This window comes from Lytechinus pictus, chromosome 17, assembly GCF_037042905.1.
Source record: "Lytechinus pictus isolate F3 Inbred chromosome 17, Lp3.0, whole genome shotgun sequence".
Taxonomy (NCBI): Eukaryota; Metazoa; Echinodermata; class Echinoidea; order Temnopleuroida; family Toxopneustidae; genus Lytechinus; species Lytechinus pictus.
The window spans coordinates 21,863,968-21,886,508 of NC_087261.1; the positions used below are offsets into that span (position 1 = coordinate 21,863,968).

Below are 22,541 nucleotides of genomic sequence, written 5' to 3' on the forward strand. Positions count from 1 at the left end.
AAAAGTGTCTGCCCTCCTGGTCTTTACATGGGATGGATTGCCAGGGTGTTCGAAGTTCCATCTTATGGCAATCTAGTTCAGCATGCATCTGAATTAACAGGTCAAGACCGATGATACCCTCATTCTTCAATGTAGCCACGGTCAGTTCGACCATGAAGACCAATCCTCCAATGTGCAGTTCCATCGCAGCTTTTCCCCTTGTATCTAAAGGTGATCCATCAGCACCGTGTTATTCATTTCCTCCAAGACTGGCTGCTTTTCCTTGTCGATCATGTTGAAAACATTGTCGGCAATAAAAGATTGCGACGATCCAGTATCAATCAGGAATGTTACTGACTGCCCATTGACTTTAGACTCAATGAAAATGCCTTGCCGCTTGACGTTTCCTGACGTACCAACTCGAACTTGTCCAGCTCCTGGTTGGCCATCCGGTCTAGATGTTTGCTGTCTGTTCCCTCCTGAATCTTTTCCATCTGGACTGGAATGACTGGATTGCCCCCTCTCAATATCTAGTAGATTATTTGGGCAGTCCTTCTTGAAATGTCCGGTTCCATGACAAAGGTGACAGCGTTTGGTGTCTTTCTCTTCATAAGGACAATTTCGGGCGAAATGTCCCTGCTGTCCGCAGTTATAGCAGATTCCGTCAGACTGTCGTCTCTTTTGGAGTTGCGGTCCGGTGTTGCCTCCCTGTGACGCACTGCTTACATATTTGGTTAGCAAATCCAACCTAGCTGTAAGATCAGCTAGCATCTTTTCCATCTTTCTGACGACTTCTGCTGTATTGGGGCTAGCAGGGCTCTGCGGCTGCTCATTGTTGGTCAGTGCCCGACTATGACTGTGCCGGGGAGAATGTCTGAATTCGCTTCGCTCTGTCTCCATCTTAAGGAATGCCTCTGTGTTCAGAGCTGCCTGTATGGCCTCATCCAAGGTACGTGGTTGAGCTCGAAACAGACCTTCTCGAATTGCCGGGTTCACCACTGCATCCATGAAATGACTTCGGGCTAGTTTATCTTTACCATCTGGGTCAAACTCTTGATAGGCCATCCCTGCCAGGTCTCGGATGCTTTGCCCAAGTTCTTGGAGTGTCTCTTGTGGCTTCCTACGTCGTGCTCTTAGCTCTGCTAGAAATACATCAGCCTTCCCTGAAGGACCAAAACGTTGTTTAAGTCTGTTGACCAACTCCTGATATGGCAGCTCCATCTCACCATGCTTCACCAAAAGTTTCAGTGCCGGACCCCTCAAACTAGCTGCCAGGAAATGTGATGCCTGCCTGTCCGTCCAGTTGTTGATGACAGCACATGCCTCGAAATGCTCCAAGTAATCAAGGATTGGAGCCTTCCCGTCGAAGCGATCTGGTAACATGCAAGGCTTTGCATTAATGTCCTCTGTTTGTCCTTTGAAAGATGGTCGATTATTAAATCGATCATGGTGGTCGCTCATTCGGCCAGGGAATTGATAGTTTGAGGCAGTTTCATCCCTAACTGGAAACTGTTGGTACATCTGAGGACTAGATGACCCAGGAAAGGAAGGCCGGGGAAGGGGCGCGTTGACTCGAGGGCTCTGCCGAATTCCCTATACTGTGTGGTCAGATGTCGTAGGCAAGTTATCAAATGTTTGGTGGGAATTTCCTACAGGCGGCATGCGTGGATAACCGATAGGAGTTGTTGAGTCAGCCGCAATCTCATGTGCGGTACTCCCTCTGGTCAGCCTTCTCGGTTGAAGAGATGGTTCTGTTTCTCGCACTCCGTCATTCATAGCCGATGTCCTAACGCCAGTGGGAGGCATGCTAGCAATCCCTGTATCACCAGAATGTTGGAAGAGCGGAGTGCTCTGCTGTGAGTGACGACGTGGCAGTGGAGACCCAGATGTTCGGTGCAACTCAGTGAGTTGTTCGTTGATTTCTGTAATATGGTCTTCCACTTGTTGGATCAGCTCCGCAGGTGTTAAATGATAAGCAGGATTCCCCTGTACTGCTTCCATGTTCGACAGCTTAATTCAGAAAATGGTGATTGTCAACTGTTGTAAACCGATTGATCTTTCTCCAATTTTTGCTCCAACCAAGTCCTTCGCCAACCAGTTCTGCACCAACCAGTCCTTCGCCAACCAGTTCTGCACCAACCAGTCCTTCTCCAACCAGTTCTGCACCAACCAGTCCTTCTCCAACCAGTTCTGCACCAACCAGTCAAACCAGCAGCAATCCCACTCCTGACACCACGTGTGACGGCCTCTAATCCAACTTTCAGCTGACACGGTTTTCTTGTCAGGATGCCACCGTGCCTGACCGTCAGTTGCGTTCGTTTGGTCAAAGTATATGACAGTTGCTGATGATTTATGGAAAAGACTGATTAACAACCATCACCAACCGTCGTCTCTGGTTTCTCCAGTCAGATCATCCGTCGATTGCAATCGATCACCTCTCTCGTCTCATTTCAGTCAATCGGACATCCGTCGACCATTCAATCACCAGCATTCGTTCCGTACACCAATCATTTGATCCTTTATAACACTCATAAGAACGTAGTCCAGAGTGTAGGTTCAATGCTTGATCTTTACCTTTAATTTCTCAAAGATATATCATTGTACAGAGCAAAATGAGATACAAGAGATGAAGGGCAGCATTTGCACTACGGTAAAGGGCTCTCTATGACATTAAATCGGAAACATAGTTCGTTACAATATCGACCAAAAACTGGTCGGTGAAAATCATCCAATGAGAGCGCGGGCTGCTATGACGTCATATTGAATATTCATGAGCTCATCTTGAATGGCGACACGTGGATTCTTGGCGAAGAGTGACGACGATATATATCAAAGAGCATTGAATGTGCCTTTAAAATGCTGAATATTGACCGATTTAAGGATTTGTAAGTCAATAAAATTAAATCTGCACTGAAAGGACGAGATGTTTTTGTAAATCTACCTACAGGATATGGAAAAACTGTTATCTTTCATGCGATTCCACTGTGTGTCGATTATTGTTCTCCGCGGTGCAGTGAGGGAATGCTGTAGTAGAGTTGTTTCACCTTGACTCGAGTCTGACCAGCGGCTGACCAGTACGTATCTCCCGGGAAGTTTCGGGACGGTGATGAGTCTTTTACGGCCAGTACTAGTAGTAGTAGTAGTAGTACCACTGCTTGTAGCATTTTGCTGGTTATATCCCCTTTAGTGTCCCGCAATTAATTGAATCCCCTGCAGAATAGTGGACTACTATAGTATTCCGAACCCCGGACGAAACAGCTTTGACATTTCCTTGGTTTACTAGGTGACCGGTGATATTACAACTCATGTATATTCATTAGGAAGACGTTCCTCATGAATATATAATTCAGATCAGATGTCAAGAGGCCCTGGCTCGCGCCAGGCCTAATTCGCGTCGCGAATTAGGAAATCCCTCGCTTCGCTCGGGAAGCAGCCGCCAGGGCCTCGACAAGAGGCTACTAGCCCGGCGGCACGGGCGCCGGGTGCGCTAGCGAAGAGGCGATGGTCGGACAGCGCTTTGCGGCCGCTTTTCACCAAAATTTGCGGCTCATTGTAGCAGATCAATACGGCCAGAACGGTGTAACGGAAAATATGCGGAGCTTTGGAGCGGATTTCTTTCTTCCTTTTCCTCGATAATAAGAAAATGCTATGCTTTGGAGCTGCTTATTTTGTCCTTTTTCTCAATAAGATCGACAAAAATGCTATGCCTTTGAACGGAAATTTAGGGGTAAAATGGGGGTCCCCTCCGCGGCACATACCCACTATGCATTATATACTGAGTGCCCCCCCCCCCCGGGGGGTTTCGGATTCCGGTGACCCGGGTTCGGTTCTCAAGTGGTGCGCTAGTGCCCTTTGGTAAGGCATTTATCCTTATTATGAGGTCCCTCGGAGAGGACCTTAAGCCGTTGGTCCCCATGTCGCTTGCTCACAGGTGTTCGTGCTTTCTTAGCAGTCAGGTAAAAAACCTCGGTATAACTATCAATAACATGAAATTCAGAATGAAAATTACACAGAGGCTCCTGGCTCGAATGCTTAAAACAGTCCTGGAAAATCTTAATTTACTGAAATGTCGAAGCTTGCAATTCAGTGGATTCACATTACGGTGCACCACCTATCGGTTGCAGCGGAAAGGCCAAAATTCCATTTCATTTATTTCACCTTCATGTGTAAAAAAAACCAAAAAAAACATATATTTACTCTTCCATATGTACAATAGAATCAGGATTTGATACATAAGGTGCGGACCCCTTCAGAAGCAAAGAGCTTATCAGCAGGGGACGAAAACAAGCATAAGATACAATAGAAAATAATTACATAAAACAGGAAAGCAATGGTACGTAAGCATCAGATCACAGTCAAAACAACACACTATCACTGTGCGCTGCCTGCGCCTGTGCGTAATTTCGACCCCGAAGTTAGAAATTGGCCTGTCCGCTGCACCCGATAGATGGCACACCATGTTGTGAATCAACAGAATTCCGGAAGCTGCTAAGTTCAGCAGCCTTTTCACCACCCCACCAGTGTACAGATGGGGGGGGGCATGATGGACCCCAACAAATTTACGAGCAAGAAAAATAAGAAGTGGAGCCCCTCCAGCAGTCTCACCTGCAACACGCTATTAAATATAGCAGCAGTGCTGACTTTGAAAACTACTATAAAATAATTATGCACAAAAAACACCATTCATACAATGATACAGCAGTTCATGGACAATTCCCAAACCATGTTCAAAAACGTAAAAATGACCATATGATTGTGATTTTTTGCATGGTCAGCCGCCCCCCCCCCCACACTTTGAAAACCGTTCCGCGGCCCCTTCAATAAATGACATTTGACCTTGATCATGCGACCTGAGACTTGTCAGTGATACTTGATTACCCCTATATCCACATTTTATAAACTATATCTATAAACTTTGAAAGTTATGACAGCAATTCAATTACTTCCAAATTGGCCAAAGTTTAATGACTTTAGACTTTGGTCATGTGACCTGAAACTCGCATGAGATGTTCAGTGATACTTGATTACTCTCATGTCCAAGTCTTATGAATTAGACCAATACACTTAGCGTTATGATGGCAATTTAACAAATACCCCCAACATGGCCAAAGTTCATTGATCTGAAATGACCTTTGTCCTTGGTCATGTGACCTGAAACTCAGGCAGGATGTTCAGTAATACTGATTAACCTTATGTCCAAGTCAGTGTTGTAGTCAAGGCCCAAACCTCCAAGGCCAAGGCTTCAAATCCCAAGGCCAAGGCTTCACTACCCAAGGCCAAGGCCAAGACATGGAACCCAAGGCCAAGGCCAAGCTATTTCACACTTTCGATTTATGGAACAATGAGCCAACAATGCTCAGGCGGCAGACATGGCACACAGCGAAAAATGTATAAAAGATGTGAGCGAGCAAAAATTTTGACCCTGGTACATGTAAAACAAAAATAATTTCATGATAGATTTAGACATAATATCAAAATTATTAAAAAAAAAGTTACCTTTGTATATATAATAAATTATTTTTCTAGGCGATTTACATAGCAACAATTATTATTACCACGTCCACGGTCATCTGATCCTGACATGCCCATTCTCAACATATGTTTTTCTCCACTCCTTGGAACATGGGCAGCAGAATTTTTTTTTTGGGGGGGGGGGTCAAAGTAAAAAAGGGCACTTATATGGAAAAAATGGGCATTTCGGTGCAAACATATATTTTCAAAATAAGATTATCAACTGCGTTAAGTAGTTGTGTGTTTTGTAGAAATTAAGTCGAGCAAAGCCTTTTTAAAGTGATTTCTAATTGATAAGTTAGATATTTTGATTTAGGCTTTACTTTTCTGCGACAGAGCGTAGCGAGCAAGCGGTTTTGAGAAGAACCAATTCTGAACTTGTAAAACTCAATTTTTGGTCAATTATGGCGCTAATTACTGTTAAAAGGACATCCTTGCGAGATGTTGCTAGCGCGAATCACGAGCTCTAAACTCTGGACATTTCGTGTAACAAGACATGAACATTGAATATTCTGAGCTGTTTCATGAAAAAGATGTGTATCTAACTAGGGGGTTAACGCGAGCGCGCAGCGCGAGCTGAAATTTTTAATATACTGATATACTGACCAGAAAAGAAAGCTGTTAAGGAATGCATTTAGTGACTCATAAATAGAAACATAACTCACCAATCAAATAATGAGAGTGCAAAGCGCAAGCTCAAAACTTTGTGATACTCCAACCTCAAAACTGGACATTCTAAGCATTTTTTTTTGGTAAACGGGAACAGAATGAGTACCTTACTTAACAATAATTGATGTGGGTGAAGAACGCGAGCCAAAATTTGTGATATTCCAACCTGAAAACTGGACAATTTAAACATTTTTGTAACCATGAAGAGGATTACTACCGCACTAAACAATAATTGATGCGAACGCGATCCAAAATTTGGTTATTCTCAAACCTAAATTGTGTTATGTTTTACAATAAAAAAGGTATTTCCTTTTGAAAAAGGGCATTTTCATTTGAAAAAAGGGCATTTTCATTTTTAGAAAATGGGCCTTTTTTCCTACAATAATTTTTTTCGGGGGGGGGGGAGAAAGTACAAAGCGCAAGTTGAGATTATCAAATGCTGACCTGAAAATAAGTCATTTTTAGGACTCTTGTCAGTTTTCATGGATTTTTTTCTGCTTACAACCACTTTTAAGTTTCAATTCTCATTTCTTGTATCTTCTACATTTATCTTACAAAATAAAGTCATATTCAAAAGGATATGAAATAAACAGGGTGCACCCCATATACCCTTAGTTGGGGGAGGGTAAATCTAAATTATTTCTGGAAACAGTAAAATAGAGTTCTCTATTAAAACCACACTGACACAAAAACAAATATGTTGTTTATTTCCTTGAAACTGTTGTAGTGAAATGAAATTCACTATCAAACCATATGATTAAAAAGAAGTAAAATATTTTTGCTTTGTTTTGTCAGTCTGAGACACTAGACTCAAAACAAAATATATACAATTTAGAAAATATGTACTGTACTGCCTATCAACATATAAACTGATTTTGCAGTATATTCTGCCTAGCCAGCCAAATGTGTCACCCCATCTTTCACGCTTTCACGTATTTCTCCCCCTTCTCCTCTCTCTCTCTCTCTCTTTCTTCCAATTCCATATCAGAAATCCCCCCCCCTCAAAAAAAGAGAGAGAGAGAGAAGAAGACGAAGTTCCACCACCAAGAATAAACTTAGAAAAGGAAAAAAAAAGGAAAAGGAGTGAATGTTGAATCATTTTCTAAACATATTGTCACAATCTATCACAAAATTAGCTTTTCTTATAGTAAGAGGGTGAAAAATTTTGCTCCCTCGCTCGCTCTCATTGCTCTCAACTTTTTTTGGGCAGAAATTTTGCTCTATATACCATGCTTGGCCTCTCAAAATTTTTGGCTCATCATGCCATTGACATAACCTGTTTGGATATGACAAGATTTAAGATTGTGTTCAAGTTTACCAAATCTTTTCAAGACTAAAAACATTCTTGTTGGCCAAAGAAAATAATACAAGGAAAATCATAATGGAATACAAATCAACCTTGTTATCATTCTGTAGAGTTACCTATTTTAAGTATGAAAATTGTTGTCAAAACTGCAGTCAGATCTATTAGAATTATTCCTGTCATCGAATCACTATAAGCTTTGCCATGATCATTTTTGCCATCATTATTATTAATATTTTCTTTATCATCATTAGTCATGATTACAACACATTACCAAATAATGTTATTTTTCATCACTGCTGTTTTCTTTGTTACATATGTGATGATAATTCTTGAAAATGGTGATAATTACATTTGATGGCACTGCTAGTACACTTACTACTGCTGCAGCTACTGATACTGCTGACTGGTAGTATTGACCATTTGTGTCATTAAATATACATAACAATTGAAACATTTATAATTATTTATATAAAAACAAATGAAAGTACAAAATATAAAATGCCTTAAAAAAGCCTTGAAAATGCCTTGAAAATTCAAGGCTCAAAATACTCAAGGCCAAGGCTTTGAAAATATAGGCCTTAAGGCGCCTTAAGGCCAAGGCCGAGCATCACGGCACTAAAACACTGGTCCAAGTTTCATGAACTAGGTCCATATATTTTCTAAGGTATGATGACATTTCAAAAACTTAAACTTAGGTTAAGATTTTGATGTTGATTCCCCCAACATGGTCTATGTTCATTGACCTTAAATGACCTTTGACCTTGGTCATGTGACCTGAAACTCAGGCAGGTTGTTCAGTAATACTTGACAAACTATGGCCAAGTTTCATGAACTAGGTCCATATACTTTTTAAGTTATTCTGTCATTTCAAACACTTATCCTTCGGTTAAGATTTGGTGTTGACGCCGCCGCCGGAAAAGCAGCGCCTATAGTCTCACTCTGCTATGCAGATGAGACAAAAAGGAGAGAAAAAAAGAAAGGAAAAGAGAGGTGAAGTATGACATTACTTTCTGAACACTATGTCAAAATTGTCACAGAATTAGATTTTTGTATATGACGGTCAAAATGTTTGCTCACTAGCTTCGCTGGCAAGCAATTATTTTTTAAAAGATATTTTGACCCATATGACAATACACATGTCTGCAGCCCCCTAAAATCGTTTTTGGCTAATTACACTGCTACTTTTCATCCATTTGACACAGACAATACCGTCACGAGATAGAAAGCAGCCAATGTATTTAAGCAGGCTAAACTACATGTAGCATACAGCAAGGGTGGATCCAGGATTTTCCAAAAGGGGGGGGGGCACATTTTCTTGAAAAGAAAACAAAAGGATCCTCACTTGTGTTTCGACAACATATTCCCATTAAAAATATATGCTATGACTTTCAAAAGGGGGGGCATACTTCTGTAAAAACAGCATTTTCGGATAATTTTATTTTGGCTCTCAAAAGAGGGGGGCGCGGGCAGGATGTGCCCCCTCCCTCCTTCCCTGGATCCGCCACTGGCCAACAGGATGTAAAAGAAGCATTAAGGTTCCCTGATCTTACATTTTTAATCTGGATCTCGTATTCGCTCTTGAATGTTCGTCGCTGGCCGAGAATTGATCCTTCAACAAAACTGAATAGAGCCCAGAATTCCTGTGGGAGATGAGGGATAAAAAAGGGTCAGTTACTGATATGACCAAAAAAATTAATCTTTTCAATCTTTTCTTAGGAAATGAAGAATAAAAAGGGTCGTTTACTCATTATAATGAAGACGTTTTGAAATTAATAAAGATTTTAATATAATTTTGTTTTGTAAGCATGACCAAGAATACATCATGTATTCTTATGCTACATCCTTATTGCCCTCGCCAATGCAGCAAGGTATAATTATTCGAGGACCCAGGACGACTTCAAATTGCTCAAAAGGGCCCTGGATTTATTTTTAAGAGCACTCTAATACCCCTATACACTGCAATGTTAAAGCTTATCCAATGGTGCAGATTTAGGCAGTAGGTTGTAAAAGTACATGTAGCCCCCCAAAATAAAAAATAAAAACACCCTCCCTGCAGGTTTAGTGTTTGCAGGCATGATATTCCCCTCTGAAACAAAATCTGAAAAATAGCCAAGGGTCGCTAAGTCACCGCCGTTGGGGTTACAAGCTCTTGCATAGTAAAGAAATCGAAAGTGATTTTTCAAGGTGAGTCTGTATGATAGTTTTATCATTGACTTTGAATAAAAACAGCATAAAAATGTTCTTGGGCAAAGGATTTCACCTTGAAAAATAAACAATAAAAATAATAGAATACAATATGAATAATAAAAATAAAACTAACACATGATGTGGAGCTCATCCGACATCTCGCAAAAAATTAAACACAATTTTTAATTTCAGCCCAGTTCACACGGTAGTGAATTATATTCGTGACATAAATTGAGGAAACAGAACTGAAATCGATGAAGAAATGACATAGAAGAAACATGTTTTGTTATTTATTAATAAATTTCGTCTAAATAAGCATAAATAATTTTCTAACCAAAATTTCTAAATCCTTTGTACAACCTTTGTAAATCTCATGTAGCTCTCAGATGGAACAAACAAAACTCAGAATCAGTCAACAAATAAATAAATATTTTTTGTGAGTTTTGAAAACTATGTATAAATTAGCATATTTAATGAGTTTCAAAATTCTGTGTTGAAATATTTTATCCCCATCTAGAGCTATCATATAAAGCAAACAAAATTGAAATTGATCAACAAATGAAAACAAGGCATTTTCTGTGATTTATGAATAAATTTTGCATAAATTAGCAAAGATAATTTTCTAGTCAAAATCATGTGTGGAAATTTGGTGACCCTCATGTAGCTCTACCAGATGGATAAAAAAAATTGTTCAATAAATAAAGAAGTTCTAAGCATTTTTGTGATAATGAATAAATTCCGCATAAATTAGCATTACTAATTTGTAAGTCAAAATTCTGTGTAGAAGATTGGTGAACCTCATAAAGCTCTACCAGATGGAAGCAAAAAAATTATAATCGGTAAAGAAATAAAGAAGAAGCATTTTTTTTACTGAGTTTCAAAATTCTTCAAAAGAAAATTTTGAATCCCCCAACCAGTGCTATCATATAAAGCAAACATAATTCATAGGCGGATCCAGGGGGGCCCGAGGGGCCCGGGCCCCACCCCTAAAAAGGGAAAGCAAGAAAAAAAAAGAGAAAAAAGGAGGGAAAAGAGAGGAGAAAGAAGAGGAGGAGGAAGATGAGTGAATAAAATAAGAAGACTTGTAAAATAAAAAGAATCTGTCATGTCAATACATATAAAATTTTTGCTCGCGCTTCGCGCTCGCATTGCCTGTTAAGTGATGTTCATATCTTGTTCAATATGGAGTTTAAATATCAAGTCAAGTCAGTATACAAAACATATTTCACCTCGGAAACCGAACTTTCATTATTTTATGTGATTTACAAATTGATTCTTAAAAAGTGCTCTGTTAAAATGTCAGTTTTATGGTCTGAATATTAACATTTTCTGCTCGCGCTGCGCGCTCGCAAATTTTGATTTATCAGGTACCTATTATTTTCGTGTATTCCATAAAGTTGTAAATATATCCCTTTTCAGGTCTGATTGTCAAAACGTATCAGCTAGCGCTGCACGCTCGCATTTTGATTGGCGAGTTATGTATGTCTCTAAAGTCCCCTTTTCATGATATTTTTTTTTACTTCCAATCTTTATTGATCAAAATATAAATTGCATTACATAGTTTATAATAAATTTTGGCTCACAGTTTGCGCTCGCATTAATGGTTAAAAATATATTAACTGATGCATCCTATTTATAATTACAAAAAATGTCCAGTTTTCAGGCCATAATATCATCAGATTTCGCGCCCTCATTAGGCATTAATGAATAAGATATTAAGTTTATATTTAAGTTGTCCTTTTTATTTCATCTCGCGCTTAGCAAGAGGAAAAGGAAGTGCTTGAAATATAGAGCTGAAATTGACTCTTTTTTTCAGATCGGAATATCAAATAGTTTGAGCTCGCACTTCGCGCTCGCTTTGATTTTCATGATAAAGGATTAGAATGGCTGGATTCTTGGTCTAAATATGATGTTTTGTTTTTTTTTGCGCATGTTTTTCAGATACTCAACTTGTTCTCTATTTAAATCATTATCCAGTTTCAGATCATAAAAATATCAAAAAATATCTGCTCGCACTTTGTGCTTGCATTATTCATGGAGGGAGATCCTCTATTACTCATTCTTTTCATGATTTACGAATCATGAATAGTGTGTCCCGTTTTTAGGTCTAAATCTCGATTTTTTTCCGCTCGCGCTTCGCGCTCGCATCAATCGTTTAGTTATATAGCTATCCTGCTCACGATTACAAAAAATAGATTAAAATTGTCCATTCTTTATATAGAAATGTCAAAGATTTTCAGCTCGCGCTTCGCGCTCGCATTATTTGATTGTTGAAATATGTAAAGTCTTCATGGCTAAGTGCAAGCAGTCCTTAACAGGTACCTTTTCGATCAGTTCAAAACGTATATAAAAGTTTTCTGCTTGCGCTTTGCGCTCGCATTATTAATGTAAGAAAGATCCCCAACTACTCATCCTTTTCATGGTTTATATAACATGAATAGAGTGTCTCGTTCAGTAGGTCTAAATCTAGAAATTTTCCGCTCGCATGTTTAGTTATATACCTATTCTGCTTAAGTTATTTTAAAAAGTGCTAAGAATTTCCATTCTTTACGTAAAAATGACAAAAAAAATTCAGCTCGCGCTTCGCGCTCGCATTATTTGATTCTTTAAATAAATATGTAACGTCTTCATGGCTAACTGCATGCAGTCTTTCACGAGTACTTTTTTCATCAGTTCATTTCTGCTCGCGCATCGCGTTCGTTGTAATTATTTAATTGCATACACATATCTTTTTCAGGATAACAAACATTGCCCAGAATGTTCAAATTTTAGGAAAAAATACATAAGATTTCCAAAAAATTTAGCTCGCGCTTCGCGCTCGCATTATATATGCAAGGATACCAAAAATTATCTTCGCGCGGCCGATCGGTGAAAATATGGCTGAAAAAAAAATTCCAGCCCCCACCCCCCCCCCCCCCCCCCCCCTATTGGCGAAGGCTGGATCCGCCCCTGGAATTAAAATCCGACTTGAAATGACAAAGAAGAAGCAATCACGGACGGACGACAGACGACGAATGCCACGGCACGGCATAAGCTCATCTGGCCCTCCAGGCCAGCTAAAAATCTGAAAAACTTTGCAATATGTCGTGAAAGATTGGTGTCATAGTGAAGATCTATATTTTACAATAAAAGGAGAGTGCGATGTGCAAGTAAAAACCTGGATACATCTTAACGAACAAGGGATCAGGTTGGAAGCTCAGATTTCTAATAATGGGAAGCGCAGCCTCTTTGAATGCTGGTAGACCTGTTTTGTATACAACTTCGCCAGGCAGGTGGTTCCATATTCGGATTGTCTTTGGGAAGGAGTATTATTTTGTAGGAATCAATCGACGACTTTGGCACAGCAAATTTCAGTGTGTGGTCCTTCCTTGCAAGATATGTTGCCGGAGTGACTATAACTGGCATTGACATGTTGACAAATCTGTAGTGAATCTTGAAAAGAAGAGAGCATTGGTCCAGGAGTCGCCGACGATATAGTGTCCCATCCGTGAGCAGACAACAAGAGTGAGCATGACGTAGACCACCTGTAGTCATGGGCAATAAACCGAGCTGCTTTTCTTTGCACTTGCTCAAGGTTTCTGATGGCAGTCGAGGTGTAGGGATTCCATGCCTGTGAGTCGTATTCAAGCTCGGGTCGAACCAGAGCTGTGCAAACTCTCGACTTCACTTCTCTTGAGCTTGGCGAAAGAGTTCGGCGGATAAGTCCTAAGGTCTTGCTGGCTTTTCGCCTGTTATTTAGGCAATGTGTATTCCAGCAAAGGTCTGGTGTTAGAGTTGATCCCAAGTACTTATACTCCGAGACTCTTGGGACAAAATCATCCAGGGTGAGATATTGGTAGATCCTTGGACTGTGTTTCCGAGTAAAAGACATCGCACCACATTTTTTAATGTTAAGGTGCATGAGCCAAGTTGATGACCATGAAGTTAAAATTATAAAAGGTCCTGTTGCAAAGCATTATAGTCAGAGTCTGATGAAATTTCACGAAAGATTACACCATCATCAGCAAAGAGACGTTCATGTATCGATGATGAAGTGTCATCTTTGGTGTCATTGATATAGAGTAAGAAGAGAGTAGGGCTGATAACTGAACTCTGCGGTACTCCTGATGAGACCTCCTTCCATGATGATTGACTCCCACCAACAACGGCTGACTGTGACCTTCCAATAAAAAAACAAGGATCCAGTTGAGAGAATCCCCAGAGATGCCATAACATTGTAGTTTCATGGAAAGACGTTCATGCGGTATCATGTCGAAGGCTTTCTGTAAATCCAGAAAAACGACATCAGACTGACTACGTCTTTGAAGTGTTTGAGATCACTCATGGACCACCGGGGTAAGTTGTGTTACAGTTGATAACCCTTGTCGAAAACCGTGTTGTGCATCGGCAAGAATGTTATTTACTGCAATGTGCTTTATGTTGTGGCTCAGAACGACGTGTTCTATGATTTTGCAGAAGATACATGTCAAGGAAATTGGCTTGTAGTTGGATGGGTCACTTTTGTCCCCTGACCTATGGATCGATGTTACAAAAGCTTGTTTCCATTGGGATAGAACCGCACCATTATCATAATTTGGCTGAAAGAGGAAGGCTAATGTTGGTGCAATTTTATGAGCCACAAGCTTGAGCAGTCTTGGTGGAATCTCATCATACCCACATGCCTTTGAAGGGTTTAGCTGTAAGAGTTGCTTTCAACACCAGATGTGAATATACAGCTGTCCTATGGATGGATATGGAGAGGGACCTTTCTGAGGCATTGAGTGGACATATTCTTGGGTAAAAACAGATGTGAAGAACTCATTCAAACTTCCAGCTTTTTCAATTGGCGTAGCACACAAATTCGAAGCCCATCGAAGTGAGGCTATTCCAATGTTCTCTGTTCGGCACGACTTGACATATGACCAGAATCTTTTGGGGTTTACTGTACAACTATTTCCAATGATTTTGTTTACATAGTCCAAGTAGTCAGAATGTGCACTGTGAACTATCTTAGCAATTTTGTTGCGGAAATATCCTATGGCTGGATATGGATATGTTTCCCAACCAGCAGCAGTGGAGTGCTGACAAGCTTTCTTAAATAGCCGGTTTCTCTTGCGCATCTGGCGTTTGATGGTAGGTGTTTTCCTAGGTAGGTGTCTTCTGCCTTTGGCCATCTTGGAAGGTGCAAGTTGAGACAGACAGTTGTTGAGAAAAGTACTTATGTTCCAATTTTCTTCAACACTTCATTTCTCTGGACTACTTGATCAAGAAACCTTTAGAGAAGTCTTCAGCAGCCTTTTTAAAGCATTCGGGATCTGCCTTTTGAAACATTCCTTTCTATGGCGCCTAACAGGCAGCATCGCGCAAGTTTGAGCTCTCAATTATTAGGAGAATATTCCTTAATAGTTGAAGGACAATTTTCATTTTTAATAGTATCAACTATGTTTTTTAATCTGTACACTCTATGTATATATGCCTGTAAATTGTACGCAATTCAGCCTTTTGGCTGCAAAGTGCAATAATTACAATAAAACCTTTTCAATTTCAATTCAATTTCAATTTCAATTTCAATTTCAAACTGATAAACCTCCCTTGGTGGTTTTTCTTGAATCTTTGCACTTGTTGAGAGCTTGCAAACACGGATGTTGTGGTCTGATATACTTGGGTATACATGAAAATCCTTAACAAGTGCTGGATTCGTAGAAATAATGATATCAAGTATGTTGCCTTGTTATGTCCCTAACAGTCTGAAGCAACGAGAACAGCAGGAGGATGTCCAGTAATCGCTGATGGGAGGCTGCACTTGCAGGATCAGTTGTCGACTGAGATTCCCAATCAATATTTTAATGATTAAAGTCTCCAGCAATTATAATATTAGGAAGCCGCCTATGATGTTTAGACATCAACTTCGACAGTGAATTATGAAGACTCGCTAGACTTGTAGACCAGTTACTTGGAGGACAGTAATAGTTGCACAAGAAGAGAGATTTGTTGTATTTAAGTTTAATGTTGCACCACTGTAGTTCACAGTCCACATCAAAATCAGGACATGCACTAACGGTCAGTGAGCTGTTAATGGCAAGGAATACTCCGCCACCATGTTTGTCCCTGTCTTTGCGGAAGACCAGATAATTGTCTGGGAAAATTGAGTAAGTTGATATTTCACTGTCAAGCTTAGACTCACATCAAAAAATTACATCTGGTTTATGTTGTGCAATAGTAGCCTTGAAGTTTGCCTGCTTGGTCCCACTCTTCAGCCCATTGCAATTTATGACCATTGCTCTGATATCCTTTTTTTATATCGTCGGCGCGAATTACTAGAAGAGAAATGTGATCGGTTCTGGCGAGCAGGACTGGGTTTTGGTGAAGATGTGAGAAAAGTAGGCTCATGGCTATAATCAGAGTCCGAATCATTTTTCTCACTTTGGGAAGAGCTCAATGGGGAAAAGCTATTCGAATCTGAAAAGTCCGATCCCTGAAAAGAAGTAATAGAGCCAGCATTTGGCGAATCACATTTGATACAAATCCAAGAGAAGCTTGTTGATTTATTGACAAGACATTGGTATGAGCTTGGTGAAATGCACACACATGAAATGCGGCACCAATATCCACAAGCATCACATAGTAAAGCAGCATCATCATCAGGGACTGTGTCTTCGCAAATTGCACATGGATGATCTGGTTGCGGAGTGTTCGATAAAGGCACAGGATTGGTGTCAACCTGGCCACTAAGAAGTAGAAGAATGGCAAAATGGCTTGGAGATCTTGAGTTGAAATTAAGTAGACGTGCAGCCACACCAGTTGTAGGCTGTTTTTATGTTTTGATTTTATTTTAATTGCCAGACTAAAATTAACTGAACTGGACATCTTAGAATTGCATGTTGCGACATATGAGACACCACTTTAAAAAATAACTTGCAAACCTATTTTATCCATACAATTCTATTTGGTTCAAGGGCTCAACTTTGTAAGGTCAAGTTGTCATCCGTCTCTTTTTCGGGATGTACTATTAATGTGTCCCAGACGTGTCGTAACCTAGGGGTTATGTTAGATTGTGGAATGTCTATGTCAAATCAAATAACCAACATTTGTAGGTCTGTCAGGTATCAGCTCCGTAATATTGGGTTCATCAGAAAATACTTGTCAGAATCTGCTACTGAAAAATTGGTTCATGCTCTGATTTATTCACGACTTGATTTCGGGAATGCCTTACAACTGTACAATTTACCCAACACCCAGTTGTCTAAACTCCAAAAGCTCCAGAACGCTGCAGCACGTTTGGTCACCCTATCTAAAAAACATGTTCACATCACACCCAATCTGAAATCTCTTCATTGGTTAAAGGTCAACGATCGCATCATCTTCAAAATCCTTCTCCTTGTATTCCACGCAATTAATGGCTCTGCTCCACAGTACAATATTAATCTAATCAGCAAATACACTCCAGTCAGGTCCCTACGTTCATCCAACTCTGGTTCCCTAGTTATTCCTAAATCCGTTAAGACATGGGGGTTCGGGCTTTTGCTCACGCTGGCCCTATTCTCTGGAATGATCTTCCCCTGACAATCCGTGAATGCACGTCCATTGGCAAATTTAAACGTTACCTTAAGACTCGTCTATTCAATGCCTCTTACTCTTAATTGTTCCTGAATCTATTACTATTATATTTGTACTTTTTCTCTTTCGTTCTTTCTCTCTTCTTTCACTGCGCCTTGGGCACTCTGCCGAGTGGATTTGGCGCATTACAAAAGACATTAGCCTATATAATGCCATCTCCAGTTCCATGGACAAATGCTTCCAGAGCTCTACATCAATCTGATATTAAATTTAAAAATACATATATACATGTATCATAAAATTAATTGGCTAAAATGAATAGTCCTTCAAAAGACCTATTTGGATAAGATCATTATGAAAAGGAGATGGAGTTGAAAAGGAAGGAGAAAACGAGGTCGGCCAAAGAACACCTGGCGACTGACCGTGGAGAGTGAAATGTCTAACCCCCGACAGATCTGGGGATCTCTGCCGAGACAACCAAGACAGACGGGAGTGGAGAGCTTTTGTTGCTGCCCTACATGCCAGGAGGCTTAATGGGCAGGAAGTAAGTACCTATTAGAGTAGGATCAATATCCATACCATAAGGTTATTTTGGATGGGTGTACCGGTCAAGATGAATTTATGGGTAGCTGAGATGGCATGAGCTGCCTTGGTCGTCAGAGCCGCTGGGTTCTTGATCTGATGTCCTTCATCGCAAATCATATAATCCTAGAAAAGTAAAATAAAAAAATAATAGTATTAATAGTGGGTTCTTACACATAGAGATCATAATCTCTGTCAAAAGGAAACCAAATCCCCAAAAGAAAAGCAATCTTATTCGAAAGAGCAAAATGAGAGGAACAATTGAAAACAAGTTTCATCAAAATCGGTTATGAAATAAGCGAGTCATGGACGTTTAAAAAATCTTGTAGTATTTTCAAAGGGTATCCTCAAATTGGCCAACATGCTTCAGAATGGCAGATATTGTGGTCATCAACTCTCCATTTGATTTGTACACAAATTTTCATATTTCCCCCATCATCTTTTAAAATGCATCTTGTCTCATTCTGAGCATAACTATGTCATAGGAAAATATAATTCAGACCATTTATCAAGGTCAGATGGAAATAATGTTAAATGTGTAAAGGGGGAAATCTGAAAATTTGTGTACAAAACAAATGGAGAGTTGTCCACAAAATCAACCATATTGAAGCATGTTTGCCAATTTGAGGATCCCCATAGAAAGTACAAGACTTTTCAAACGTCCATATTCTTGCTTATTCTAAAACCGATTTTGATGTAACAACTTTTAGATCGCTCCTCTCATTTCATTCTTTCTTATAAGTTTGATTCTTTCCTTATAGTTTGGTTTCCTTTAAAACAAATAGTAGTTGTGAAAAAACCCAGAACGGTAAAAAAATGAATAAAATGAAAGAACAAAATAAAACACTTTTAATTTATTTATTTATTTATTTTATTTATTTATTTGGTATTATTTATACAGGGTAACCCCATCAGTAGTCAAATACTGTTGTACTTGGGGGCCCTGTATAACACAAAACAAAACAAAATACAAGCATATATACAATACAAATGGAAAATACAAATCCTGAACATAAACAGATGGAAATTTCAAGTATAAATCTAATAACAGAAAATTGTGTGTGTAATTGAGAACAATAATTTAACCCAGAGCTACAAGTAGAAAGTAATAGGGGAAAGAAAGATAGAGGGTAAGGATGAATTGAGGTAAAAAGAACACGGCAGAGAGCTAGAGCGGGAGAAGAAGGCACATCACCATTTACACTATAATGCAATATTATAGTCGAAAAATATCATTCTTGCTTATATATTAAAATGGGTGTATCTATATCTCCAATATGACGATGTAAAGGAAGATTTCGACGTGGAGTTTTTAACTTCATTAGGAAGTTGATTCCACAGGCACGCACCGTGATGGGAGAAGGCTCTTTTACCAGCTTTGGTGCGTGCCTGTGGAACCATGATTCCACGGTTCAATGCATTTCTAGTATGATGGGAATGGACAGAACTAAATCTCGGGAACAAATCTGAGAGGTAACCTGGGGCTTCGCCCTGCATAGAATTAAACATAGTTTTGCACATTTGAAATCGCCATCGTTCTTCAAGTGGTACCCAATTTAATCTTCCAAACACTACTGCAGTAGGTGTATTAAAGTCTACCTGCAAGACCAGTCGAGCCATTCGTTTGTGCTGTTTTATCAAAGTGTCCTTTAAGTTTTGGTTACAGTTGGTCCAGGCGTTGGAACAGTATTCGAGATGCGGTAAAACTAATGAATTTGCCAATAGTTTAGCACTTGAAACTGTCATGTACTTCCGTAATCTAGCAAAAAGTGCAAGTCTAGACGCAACTTTTTTACTGGTTTCGTTTACATGAGTTCGCCACGTGAGTTGTTCATCAAAATATACTCCGAGATATTTAAAATTCGTCGTTCTGTCAATTCTATGTTGTTCAATGACGAGGTTTAGATCACAATTTTTGAGTCTTTGTTGGGTTCCAAAAAGCATGTACTGGGTTTTTGTTAAATTGAGTACCAAATGATTGTGCATTAACCAACGATTTACATTGTGTAGATCTTCATTCATGACAGATTCAATTTCTTGAGTATGTGTACCACTATATATGAGAGCTGCATCATCTGCGTGCAACACGATTTCACACTTATTTACAACATTGGTAATATCATTTACCATGATTGAGAATAAGAGTGGCCCCAAGATAGACCCTTGGGGAACCCCACTACTCACTTCTACAATTTCAGATAATACCCCTTTTACACATGTTCGTTGAGTTCTGCCTTTCAGGTATGAACTGAACCACTCAAGTTCCTTTCCTTTAATACCATAAACAGAAAGTTTCTCCAGTAATAGATCGTGGTCGACGGAATCAAATGCTTTCCTGAGATCCAGGAAAACTACACCAGTCAGTCGACCACGATCCATCTCTTTGTATAGGCGATCCGTAACATAGGTAAGCACAGTGTGGGTTGAATGATGCTTCCGAAAGCCAGACTGCTCCTTTACTAGTATGTTATATTCAGTACAGAAATCGTGGAGCTGTGTGTGGATTACCCTTTCGAACACTTTCATGACTATAGGTAAGACTGATATTGGCCTAAAATTGTTAGGGTCGTGCCTGTCTCCACCTTTGTGTAAGGCAGTAACTTTGGCTTCTTTCCATTCATATGGTATACAACCAGATTCAATTGAGCTGTTATATAATCTTGTCAAATGAACGTAAATGACTGGTGCAGCCGATTTCAGGAGTTTGACATTCAACCCATCGCTTCCGGTCGCCTTTTTTGTATCAAGCTTTTTCAGAATGTTTAGCACAACATCAGGTTCTATCGTGTCAAATTGGAAGACCTTGTTACCCTGGGAAACACTGGTCAAACAACTCGTGATATCATTTTCATTAGCATAATCAAATGAAGCATTTGCACCAAAAGAACTAAATATTTATAATATATATAATATAATTTAGATTCCACAATTTCAATAGATAAAAATGATTTACTTTCTCTCATTGTGACGAACAGTAATCGGTAGCATGGTTATTTTTGGAAGGAAAAGGGAGATAGAAAAATGAAACGTAGAACGAGACGAGGGTAGCGTTGGGAGGTATGATTTCAGATCCACTATTCGAGTCACATTAATTTTATCTCCTTCACTCTTTAAAATTGCAACAGGAAAACAGATCGAATACTGGTATGCAATCTTCAGGCACAAAAGTATTTTTATTACAAACAATAATTCATGAAAAGAAGAAACCAAAGGCGATTTTTAGTGACACATTGAGGCCACCGTCTTGAAGCCCAGAAGCCAAAAATCACAAATTAGTATCGGACTTTCGTTGCGCAGCATCATCATTGTACTTGCAAGGGAATATTTACCCTTTTTTATTCATTCTGGAAAATAAAGGTATTTGGTATGCTGTGATTTCACCCAACACGGATTATCGTCGTCATTATACACTTTGCAAATGATCTCTATACAAGGGGCTAAAGAGACCATTGAGTAGCGTGACAATAGGCAAAGAAAAAGCTGTAGAGCAGACAACAAAGCGGTATCGATCGAACCCGTCCGTGCGTGCTGAATGCCCTTACGCATTTTTGTACACAGTGCCTATTGACTTGGGAAAAAGCGAAGATTTGGCAAAATAACACGACTATTTCCCAGTAAATGTCATAACTATTCTGTTGATCTGAGAAGCGAAACCTTCATTTCTAGAAAGAAAAATGTCTTATCTTTCATCTTTACATTTACTAAAAATCCTGAAAATACTTCAGTTTGGCGCAATTAGCAATTGTTTAGGAAAAAACCACCACAGATCCAAATACCAGCAATATACCAAAACGGCTCCGCCACAGGGAGAGGTATCCGGTTTCACGGGCCCGCACGCAAAGGGTTAATATCATTATTTTCATTAATATAAAAGGTGCAGACCAATGTCACACTAAGAGCATCTTTAAAGGTGCATTTTTGTACCTACTTTGCACCTTCAGATGTTTAGTTTTGAACCCTTCTTCTGAAAGGTGCTAAGTTGTAGCTTTAATTGTGCTCCACGTGTAACATCGGTAAACACGCAAAGTTTAACTTATTTTTATTAGAGTGTATATTCTATTTCGACTTGTCATCTATTATAAGACCTAGGTATTTCATTGTTTAATCTGTTTTAACTTTTCCTTTCATTGCAAAATTAAGTTCATCCAACAATGACTGATGACGTTTAAAATCTGCCTGGTGTTAGCCTGGGAGAAATTTGTTTTGGTTAAAATTCTTCTTTGGTTTGGTCATGTATGAATTACTTTTGGAGTTAGAAATTAATATCATCTGCGTTTAAACAGAATGCTTGCAACGCAATCTATGCCACGTTGATGACAGTTCTTGCTATAGCTAACGCTGAATAAAAAAGGGCTTATTATCAATTGATATACAAGCATTCTGTTAACCTCACAGTTACCACATGTGCTAACCCTCTCGGTCTACTATCAATTTGATAATTGCCGGTCAGTCTTATTTCTCATTTTATCAAATGGCAAAAAAAGGTTGACGAGTAATTCATTTAATAATCTGATCATATTGACCAAGTAATATTAGACCAATTGGACATTAGACGGAATTGGTTTAGCCTGACTGGCAATTAGAAGAAATGGTCATTAGACGAACTGACTGTAGACGAACTTGAATTAGACAGTGTGAAATTAGAGCAGTAGCAAAAAGTCGTTGCAGATCAAGTGAAAATTCATCCAAAGAAATTTCATTTTCACTAATCGTACACCAAGATCTTCAATTTTGACCAAGAATTTTTAATGTTATGCCTCATTTTATGAAG

The 22,541-nt window shown here is 39.3% G+C and overlaps 1 protein-coding gene across 1 annotated transcript in view; it reads right to left on the reverse strand.

Moving 5' to 3' along the window:
• The window catches only part of LOC135157187 (DNA excision repair protein ERCC-6-like), a 38,976-nt gene extending 21,081 nt beyond the window's left edge, over positions 1–17,895 (reverse strand). The window contains exons 1-2 of the mRNA XM_064112062.1: positions 17,768–17,895; positions 9,016–9,105 (exon numbers count right to left, since the gene is read on the reverse strand). Of these exons, the coding sequence (XP_063968132.1) occupies positions 9,016–9,105; positions 17,768–17,890 (213 nt within the window). The 5' untranslated portion in view covers positions 17,891–17,895. The remainder of the gene's footprint in view (positions 1–9,015; positions 9,106–17,767) is intronic.
• Between the last annotated feature and the right edge of the window lie 4,646 nt (positions 17,896–22,541).